The 10,814-nt window shown below is 53.0% G+C and overlaps 1 protein-coding gene across 1 annotated transcript; it reads right to left on the bottom strand.

Annotated features, from left to right (window-relative positions):
- Positions 1–2,751: 2,751 nt before the first annotated feature.
- Positions 2,752–7,764, bottom strand: PTX4 (pentraxin 4). Its single transcript, XM_016208008.2, has 3 exons — positions 7,559–7,764; positions 6,187–6,820; positions 2,752–4,440 (listed from the first exon to the last, which is right to left on the bottom strand). The coding sequence occupies exons 1-3, from the start codon at positions 7,697–7,699 to the stop codon at positions 3,800–3,802; spliced, it is 1,416 nt and encodes a 471-aa protein (XP_016063494.2). The 5' UTR covers positions 7,700–7,764; the 3' UTR covers positions 2,752–3,799.
- Positions 7,765–10,814: the final 3,050 nt, after the last annotated feature.

Below are 10,814 nucleotides of genomic sequence, written 5' to 3'. Positions count from 1 at the left end.
AAGAAGAACCCAAATGGGGGGAAGAACTGCTAACCACTAGGCAGCTCTATTCTCTAGAGTCGTGAAAGACAAAGAAAGGCCAAGGAACTGCCCTCCCTTGATGAAAGGAGATGAAAGGCTCCTCAGTGGCTCTGGCATGGTTGGGACATTGGCAAAGATTGGCTATGCACTGTGCCTTAGGTGGTAGTAGTGTAGCATTGTTCAGCCCCCAATGTGGTCATTCATTGTCTTGGGTCATATCAGGGAAGATCCTTGTTCTCAGAAGATACATACTGAAATAGTAGGAGAATGTGTTGTGATGTAATGTCTGCAACTTAATCTCAAATGATTCACAATGTAATTGATCATAACATGGAGCTACACACAGAGAAAATGCAATAAAATGTTAACACTTGATGAATCTCAGATAAATATGTATGATGTGGAATGTATTTATCTCACAACTTTATTTAGGTTTGAAATTTTTCAAAATAAAAAGGTTTTTAAAGTTTTAAAGCCTCCTCTGAGGCTGAGAAGATAAAGGAGCCCCTCCTTTCACATAATTCAAGATAAAACCAAAACTAAAACCAAAATAAGAGGAAGGAGGTCTGACAGGGCTGTGAATTTCCCCCATGATTATTGGGCAACACTTTTTAGGAAATACTAAAAACAGCATTCTTAAAAAAGGATGTTTTCTCATTACTGTGACCTGGCTTTGCCTTTTCTAGTGACAGTGACTAGTGTGTGCGGCCCCCCAATCTGTGGACGAGGGCCTGGAGCTGGGAAGGGAAGCTGGTTTGCACAAGGACCTGCACAGGGGGCAGGGTTGGCCTGGCTGGTTTGACTGACCTGAGTGGCTGAGGGCAGTTGGCGTGAGGGCACCTAGGCGGGCAGGGGGGCTGAGCAGAGCACAGGGGAGCGGGAGCAGTCCCTGGAGTGACAGCATTGTGCGGGAGGGCGGACATCTCTGTGGCTAAGCAAGGCGGGGCTGGTCCTCCCTGTCAGACAGACGAGGAGCCTGAACTTGTCCTTTTGCTGGACACGTGACGCTTTCAGGGGAAAAATGGGCCAGGGTGGGGAAGGTGGGGGAACGGAAAACCCAGCCTAGGCCCCTTGTCAGGACCCAGCTTCCACAGCAGGAGGTGGCTTTGGGTCCTTTTGTCCGTCTTACCCAGAAACATGACAGACTCGGGCCAAAGGTGAGATTCGATGGGATTAGAGGCGGACATGGCTCATGCTTCAAAAAGCACATGGACTTTGTTGCTGACCCCACAGGGATGGGGGGGCATGTGAGATCATCGGACTCTTCTGCTCCAAAACCTGGATGGTCTCTCCCTGTCCTGTGGAAGGCAGGCCAGAAGCCTCGGCTGGACAGGCCAGTCCTTACCCAATTCCTAGCCATCCGAGCTCCCACCAAGCTGCCTCAACCCACATCCCAAGCCCTTGCTGCGGCCCCTTGGCGCTCTCGGATGGCCCCGTCCCCACAAAGCATCCCAAATGCACAGCCCAGAACCTCCACCAAATTCCCATGGCTTTAGGGTCTTCAGACATGCAGTGAAATGCTGCTGTGAAGGGTGACACATCCTAGGTCCCCTGAAGCATTATAAGCACCCAAAAGCAGGGGAGGGGTGGACTATAATGCCCTGTATGTTCTTTTAATGCTGGGGACCTTACTGTCCCTCGGGAAATAGTAATCAAATTGCTAGTCTTCCCAAAGGAAAGATGTCATCCCTCCCCCCTCAACACTGGATTGGAATGGAACAAGAGCTCCAGAAAAGGCCAGAGAAGATGGATGTATCCTGGAAGCAGAAGCCAGTGACCCAGGGAGTCTTCACATGGCCATCCAGGGGGTTTCCAGTTCTAGAATGCCTCCTCTCGCCTTGACTCATGAAATGGCGTTGATTGTAGGGGGTCAGCTGGAGGGGGTTGGTGGACATTGGGCTGAGTCTTTCAGCTGAAGGCCTGGAGTTGCTGGGGCTACAGAGAGCTCTGCAGGGATAGGAACCCTGCTAAGGGGCCCCAAGGGACTAATTTAGGACAACACCCCAGAGAGAAGAGGTGCTTTTGGGTCTTTTTGGGAGACTTGCTAATATTATAGGGTTAATTTACATTACACTGAAACTTAAAGTAAACCATGCCTGTTCTAATTGTCAAGACATGTTGTTTTTAATGTACAATCAGAATTTTTTCTTTAAAAAGTTGTCCAAAAGACAGATAATATCAAGTGTTGGCAAGAGTGTGGAGAAATGGGAACATTCATGTATTGCTGGTGGGAATGTAAAATGATACAGCCACTTTGGAAACCAGTTTGGAAGTTTCTTTGAAAGTTTAGACACAAATTTACCATATGATCTGGCAATTCTACACCTAGGTATCTACTCAAGATAAATAAAAATATATGTCTACACAAAGACTCATATGAGAATGCATATAGCAGCTTTATTCACAATAGCCCCAAACTGGAAACAATCCAAATATCCATCAATTGCTGAATGGATGACCAACATTGGTCCATTACAAAGAATGTTATCCAGTCACATGAAGGAACGAAGCACTGACACACACACTACAGCATGAAAGAACTTGGAGAACATTTGCTGAGTGAAAGAAGCCGGATGCAAAAGGTCAACTTCTGTATGATTCCATTTATATGAAATGTCAGAACAGGCAAATCCACAGGAACACAAAGCAGATCTGTGGTTGCCAGAGCTGGGGAAGGGGCTGGGTGGAGACAGGAGTGACTACTAATTTGCATGATTGGGGGGGGGGGAGGGGGCAGAAATGTTCTAAGACTGGATCGTGGTGATGACTGCATAATTTGGTAAATTTACTAAACATTTTTTAACTGTACGCTTAAAATGAGTGAATTTTATAGTATGTAAATTCCACCCCAATACAGTTGCTTTAAAAGGACTGCCTGGCCCGGCCGGTGTGGCTCAGCAGTTGAGCACTGACCTAGGATCCAGGAGACTGCAGTTTGATTCCTCGTCAGGGCACAGGCCCGGGTGTGAGCTCCATCCCGTCAGGGGCGTGCAGGAGGCAGCCAATCAATGACTCTCCCATCATTGATGTTTCTCTCTCTCTCTCCCTCTCCCTTCCTCTCTCTGAAATCAATAAAGATATATTTTTAATAAAAAAAATAATAATAAAGGACTGCCTGTCCATCACTAATGTTTATTTCTGAAAGGACTATGCTCCTTGCAGGCCTCCTTTCCTGGAGCCTTAGGTAGCCTCAACAACCATCACAGGACCTTGAGGGAACCCCCAGGGCTCCTGGTGAATGGGGGGGCTGTGGCATTGGGGGCCAGGAAATGAATTCTCTGGCCGTTTTCATGAGATGTTGGAACAAGGATCACCCAAAAGGAAGCTTCCACAAGTCACCTTGAGAGAGAGCGGTGACAGGTCACATGCTGCCTACACAGTGTCAGGGACAGCACGAATCCTCCTTAAGTGGCCTGTAATGGCGGCAAACCTACACCAGAGGAGAGGTCCTTTGGAGTCCAGCCTCCCATCTGGCCTGGTCGAGCCTTGTTAAAATGATGTCATACTACAGAGAGGGCAACCGTTTGGATGCCGCCACAAGAGAAAGAATGCAGTTCTTAGGGACTCTGACTCATGTCTCTGCCTGTCGCCCTCTCTCCCCCTGCATGTTTTGCCCCCCCATGGAATGCCCACATTCTATGTTAGATGCCAGGTGTGCCTGGCTCAGGTCAGAGGTCCCCAGTTTGGACGGGGACCCTCCATGCAGTGTGCTGGGGTCAGGGGTAGCTGAGCAAGGCTGGAGACTAGAGCATGACCACAGCTCCTGAGTGGTGAGGTCTCACGGACAGAGCTCTAGGCAGGTGCAGTTCACCCTCTGCACAAATCCGCCTATCAATGTGGCATTGGCCAATGTCAGGATGGCACCTGGCGGGAGCTCCTTCCCAGTGGCAAGGTGTGAGACTTCCCCAGGGACCAGCGCACGGTCCCATATGGCTAGGCCTGCCATGCTGCCCACGAAGGCCTCAGAGCCATCAAACCCACCCCCCACGCTGTCCTGCTCCTGGCCCAGCACCAGGGACCCTCCGGGAGGGATCTCATAGCCCTCCCTGAAGCGGGAGCCAGTGGCAACTAGCCTGCGGTCCACGTGGAGCCAGTACCTGCCCAGGATGGACGTCCAGATGACACACACGTGGTGCCACTGGCCATCCAGTAGTGGCTGCAGGGGCAGTTCCCTGAAGGCTGGGTCTCCAATCACGAAGTGGATGGAGCCAGGGGCCAGGGAGTCCCGGCCGTGCAATACCAGCTTGTTGTCATTCTCCTCGGTGGCGTAGGAGAGGAGGGTGCCCAGGCGGCCGGAGGCTGTTCGGACCCAGCTGCAGACAGACAGGGCCCGCAGGCCTGAGAGGAAGCCGGGGCCGAGGAAGACCACGTTCTCAGTGGAGGTGTTTGGGAAGACAAGTGCAGGGCCCACGTTGCACACTAGAAACAGAGGGGGGAGAGTTAGTATGTGCACCACGAGGCCACCCAGAAACATCCAGAAACTCTCAGAAATATCCATAAACATCAACACTACAAGCTTTCCCTTTGCCCCAGGTGGTGGGCCTAAGAGCCCAGCCTCGGGCCTTCATCAGGCACTAACTGAGAGGGCTGTGTCTCATCACCTGACAGGCGGGAAGGCTGAAAGCCAGGGCAGCCATGTGCCTTGCTAGGGGGCAGGCCTGAGCCAACACTCCTCACCACCAGCGGAGCCTTTACACGAGTTTCCTGTGGCCGCTGCAACAAATCTCCATAAACTCAGTGGCTAAAAACAACACAGATTTAGTATCTTATAGTCCTAGAGGTCAGAAGTCCAACACAGGTCTCACTGGACTAGAATCATGGTGTTGGCAGAGCTGGTTCCTTCCAGAGCATCCAGGGACAAGCCCCTCCCTGCCCTTCCCAGCTCCTAGGGATGCCCACACCCATGGCTCATGGCCCTTTCTCCATCTTTAAAGAGTATCCCTCTGACCTGTTTCTGTTGTCACATTTCCTTTGACCCTGACGCTCCCGCCTCCCTCTTATAAGGACTGCTGTGAAGACCCGGGGCCCACTCCATCACCCAGGATCATCTCCCAGCTCAAAATCACATATGGAAAAGCCTCTTTGCCATGTGAGGTGACATATCCACAGGGTCTCAGTGTCAGGACGTGGGTGTCTCAGAGACCATGGTCTTGCCCACCAGACTTCCTGCCAGGTGTGCCTGTGTATGTGTGTGGGGTATGCGGCCTCCAGTTTCTGCATTTGGCCTGAGGTTCTGATTGGCAGGCTGTGGGTGGAGCCTGGCAATCTGCTTTGCTAGCCCATCATCCCACTGAATTCGGGGATGGAGGGCATTCTGTGGCTGGCCTCCAGCTCCTCTCTCCACCTTGGGGACTCCTGTCATAATCTAGGGCACAGGTCCGCAACCAGAGGTGACTGTGCCCTCGAGCAATGTCTGCACAGGGTTTTGGTTGTCAAACCTACAGCCCTCCCTTTCCTGGCAGCCCTGGAAGTTTCCTGGAGGTCAGCTGGCTGCTCGTCTTATTGGTGAGGCCACCAGCATGCCCTGGGTGAAGGGGAACCCTGCTTCAGATTAAGCAAGACAGAGGAAGCAAACTAGTAAAAAGTGAAAGTTAAGGATGACCTGGCATCTAGTGGGTGGAGGCCGGGGGTGCCACTAAACATCCTACAGTGCCTGGGACAGCCCCCACACAAAGGACTGCCTGGCCCCAAATGTCAGTAGTGCTTCGGTGAAAACCCCCGCACCTGGGAAATCAGAACTAGATTTCCAAAGGCCCAGGGCCCTCCACAGATGGGCACAAGCCCCGAGGTGCTGGCTGAGCCAGGGCCCTGCAGAGGGCTCATGCTGGCCACAGCTGAGAGCATCGGTGGGATCCTGCCAGCCCTGCTGAGGCCAACCTCGGACATGGAGTGGACATGCACTAACGCTTGCCAGCAGCACGCTTTCGTGTGTGTGCATCCATTCCCAATGCCCAGGCCAAGGGGTCGCCTGACCTGCTGGGGACCTACAGACTGGCTGTCACCTGGATCGCCTCTTTCTTCTGGGATGGGGTATGTGAGGCATGAAGCAGTGGCCTCTCCACACAGCCCAGGAGAGGAGGCTTTTTGGAGGGGATCAGAGGACTAAGCAGTAGTGCGAGGGAAGAGAGGAAGTAGGTGAGGGAGGGGCAGGCCCGTGGTACTTACTCTCTCCTAGTCTCTGGGGGGGCCATGCCCACGGGCTGCCTGGGCCTGGGGGCTCCCGCATCCCCTGGAGATGGCCAGCAAAATCCTGAGGTGGGTCCATGGGCTCAGGCGAAGCCCTGAGAGCCTGCCTAGCACCCTGCAGCTTCAGGGAGTTTGGGCTTGGCGGCTCCGGCTGGGCAGGGGCCCATGCTGGGGCTGTGGTGCCAGGGCAAGCCACCTGAAGCCACCCCTTGAGAGCATCCAGCCTGGTGCCCTGGCTCTGGACAACATGTGTCAGGCGAGCCAGTGTGTCCTGCAGGGCTTGCACGTCCAGGGCCAGGCCAGACAGTACTTCCCTCTGTGCGTCCTGCTCCTTCCTCTCCTGGGTGTGCTGCTGGCTCCTTGCCCTCAGGGCGTAACCCAAGGCCAGCAGCCTGGAGTCCACCTTCCGGCTTCTGCGCTGTGTCTTCCGCATCCAGGTCTTGAGGTGGCCCAGGTCGCCCTGCACAGTGACCTGCGACTGGTTGACTGCCAGAGCCAAGGCCTGGCTCTCCTGGGCCAAGCTCCGGAACCGGGCATCAATGTTGTAGGACAGGTTGTAGTTGCTGGCGATGGCCTGCAGGTGTGTTAAGGTCACCTCCTGGAACTTCCGAAACTGCAGAGGACACACAGCAGCCTTGGGGGCTGGGGCCGGCAGGGCAGAGAACAAGCCTTCCCTGCATGCTTCTGTAGTGCCTACCCATGGCCAGCCCACTGCCAGCCCCAGCCCCAGCCCAGCCAAACTCAGAGAGGAGGGGGACCTGCTCAAGGTCACTCGACGGCACTGTGTTGGGTGAGGGCTTCAGGCCCACGGCCTGGCCCCCCACTCTTCACCCCTGACCCTCAGGGTCGTCCCTGTGAGTGGACGGACACCAGGATGGGCTGAGTGAACCATTTGTACCGGTCAAAGTGGGGAGTGCTTGAGGCAGGACTGGCACATGCAGGGCACTCGGGAACTGGCTACAGACCCACATGGGAGTGTCTGCTCCGCAGTGGACCCAAGACCTCACCCGCATGCCCAGCGCTGCTGCCTCATCTGCTCCCCTGCCCCATCTTCCCTGCCCAGCGCCAGGGCGCCTTCAGCTACACCCCCGGGGACTTCTTATCCCCTCCCAGCCTCTGACTCCCACCCAACCCTCATGTGTCAGAATCCTTGTCTTCAGAACTGGGCTCAGGAAACCTTTCTGCTGGTTTCCAACTACAGGTGTAAATAACATCTGCTGATAAAAAGAACTACAAACTCCGTGTCTGTGCCCATAGAGCACCGATGCTCACTACTCCATTTCTGTAATGTCCATCCCTCCTCTGTTGCCATAAAACAAAACCAACTGCCCTGCTGGGTGGGTGTATTTACCTGGTCCTCCAGTCTGCGGAGCCTCTCAAAAAATGGCCTTCTTTGCCCTGTAGGGCCTGTGTCCTGTGACAAAGCGCCATGCAGACATACGGGCACAAAGAGAAGAAAACAAGCCAGGGTTTTCCTCCCTGGGCAGCCCATTCCGTGGAGGAGCGGGAGTGGCCACACTTGTAGGCCACTGCAGCCGGCTTTGCGCTCCTGCCTCGAACTATTCTCCCTCCAGCTCTCAGTGGAGAGTTTTCCTTCTTCGACTCTGGCTGGGAGTCAGGTACTTCCTGCCACCGAATGAAAGGCATCTGCCTTCCAGCCCACGGGCTCTGGAGATTTTGAGGTTCCCAAGGAGACGAGTTTAAAACAGATGCAGTTTCTTTGGAAAATAATTCTATGGGGTGAAAACCCTGGTTCTGGCTGGCTCAGAGGAGGACAGGGGTGATTGCTTTAGCAGGAGCACATGGACTCATGTTCCCACCAAAAGGAAGTTAAAGCAGGACAGGGAACCTGGCTGGGGCCAGGGAGTCCTTGGATCCAAGTGTGCAGTGGGGCCCAGCATCCTGCCATGGTTCTGGCTGGCTCCTGTGAGGACATCCTGTGAGGACATCTTTCCCTTGGGTAAGACAAAGGACATGGAATTGGGAGCCACCATAATTTATTTTCAGGAACAGGTTGTGTAGTGGGCTGAATGGTGACCCCCTGTACTTGTGAACGGGACCTTATTTGGAAAAGGGTCTTTGCAGATGTACAGTAGTCCCCCTTATCTGTCACTCTGTTTACTCTCTCCTGCTTGATATGAAAGCTCAGCCAAGGATCACTAGACACTCAGAAGCCTCCGACAAGAGTCACAGAAACCTGCCCAAACAGGAAAGGAACCCAGGAGACAATGCAGAGGGCCAAGGACAAGCTCAAGAAGGATCTAATCGACACTCTCAGAAAAGCAAGAAAAGCTCTGTGTTCTCAGGGCAAGAAATGGATGCTAACAAAAATGGAATAATCAGAAAGGAAGAAGCTGCTCTTGAAAACAAAAACTATGATTTCCCCCCAACCCATAGCTGAAAGGAAAGCTAAAGCAACTGCCCGGAAAGTATGGCAAAAAGACAAAGATAGAAAAGAAGAGAGAGCACATGCCATTTGAGATCAATGCAACAAAAATAAACTGTAGAGAGTGAGACTAAAGAAAACAGGGTGGGAGAAATTGTTAGGAAGGAAATCCACAAAGGTGTCGCAGACAAGGGCATCTGTTATTTTCAAGACTACATGCGAGAGAGCACTGGGTCAGGGAAACGGTGACTGACCCCAAGGCTCCTCTCAGCAAATGCCAGGACACCTTGGACAAGGAGGAGGTCTTAGAAGTGTCCAGAGAGCCCGGCCGGGCGTGGCTCAGTGGTTGAGCACCAACCTAGGGTCCAGGAGATCACAGTTGGATTCCCCATCAGGGCACATGCCTGGGTTGTGGGCTCGATCCCCAGTGAGGGGCGTACGGAGGCAGCTGATCAATGACTCATCACTGTTTCTATCTCTCTCCCACCCTCTCTCTGAAATCAATAAAAAAATATATATATTTTTAAAAAGTGTCTAGAGAGAAACCTGGTCATATGGGAAGGATGGAGACTTTCCCCAGAGAACTGTTAGCCACCTCAGCAGCAGTGCTGCCTGCCAAAAACAGAGGAGCAAACCTTAACATTTCTGAGTGCAAATGGTTTTCAAAATTTAAAATGTGCATCTAGCACAAGTGTAAATTGACCTGGAGCAAAGAGTAAAGTAGTTTTTCAGATATGTAAAGGCTGAAGAAATTGACCTATGCACTGCTTTGTGAGAAGTTACTGAATCAGGAAAATAGGGGGATGAAGGTTGATTGTAGTAGCTGTAGGAACTGCAGAGTGAGGGCTCTAATCTAAAAGTGGACTGGGAGGAATTCCCGGAAAGTCCCAGGAAGGCACCGTCCTCGACTCCTCACTCCCTGTCACACCCCACATCCAATCTATCAGTTCTACTCCACACAAATGTCCCAGGTCACCAAGTTTTCACCAACTGGCCCACATGGGTCTTTACACCAGCCACCCAGCTGGGCTCCCTGCACCCGCTGGTTGCCCCCTACCGTTGATTCTCCCAATTGCACCCAGGGTGGACGTTTTAACATGAGACTTGGCCTTAGTCGCTCATTTTCTTACCCGCCTCCTTTTTCCTACCACTCTTTGCCACCTGATGTATTGCTCATGTACTTCATTTTTCCCCTTGATATGGAGGAACTTTATCTGCTTCGTTCTCTTCCCTGGAAGACTGCTTGCTGCATGCAGCAGGTACTTAATTAATGTACGTTGAGTGAACAAATATTTCCCATATTTCTCCACAAGGATGTCGAGGCCAGCGATTTCCAACCAGTGTGCCCCAAGAATTTTTAAAACATGCAATACCTGACTATTCAATCAGGGGCACTGATCTCTTTTCCCTTAGACTGTCAAATAAAAAAATGACAACAGCCAACACAACAGCCATCCCATGTGGACAAATACTGTTGTTGTTGTTTTTTGTCGTATCAGCAAATTATATTTTTTGGTGTGCCACAGAATTTTAGTAATTAGTTTATGTGTACTATGAGATGAAAACGGTTGAAAATCACTGGTCTAGGCTTAACTGGCACCTCCTCCTGCGGTCTTCCCAGATCACTCCCGCACGCTGCCAATAGGAGCTCGGGCCAAAACGGCAGGTACCGCATCTAGGAGCTGCCGGGATGCACAAGGGCTACTACCTACAGGTGGCTATCGAGCCCTTGGAAAGTGGCTGGTGCGACCAAGGAACTGGCCTGTTCCTTTTATTTGACTGCAGCTAATTCCCAAAGCCACCTACGGCCGGTGCAGCTCCTGTCCCTGTCTCACTTCCACCGCCACGTTCGTGAATCCCGAGGCCCTCCCCGCGGTCACTGCTTCCTGGGCTACCGGGCGTTTTCCTATAACGCCCGTAGCCCCTGGAGAGCAGAGTCTTGCCTTGGCCATGGCGCGCACGCGCGGCGCTCGGGAGAGAACTGGGTCTCGGGAGCCGAGGGAGCGGGAGATCACTCGGGAAAATACGGACACGGAGACAGAAGGCGGCCGCCAGCGGGCGCGCTGAAGAAACAGGCTCCGCGCCAGGAGGGGGAGCGCGGCCCCACCCGCAAGGCTCCTCCCGCGATCCGGCGCTGGTCCGGCCCCCGGCCTCGCGCAGGCGCAGATGCCGTCCGCCCCGAGCGTCTTCCGGTTCCCCGGCTTCACGGATTGGTCGCGAT

Source organism: Miniopterus natalensis, chromosome 3 (genome assembly GCF_054644295.1).
Source record: "Miniopterus natalensis isolate mMinNat1 chromosome 3, mMinNat1.hap1, whole genome shotgun sequence".
Taxonomy (NCBI): domain Eukaryota; kingdom Metazoa; phylum Chordata; class Mammalia; order Chiroptera; family Miniopteridae; genus Miniopterus; species Miniopterus natalensis.
This window is presented reverse-complemented; position numbering and strand designations above follow the sequence as displayed.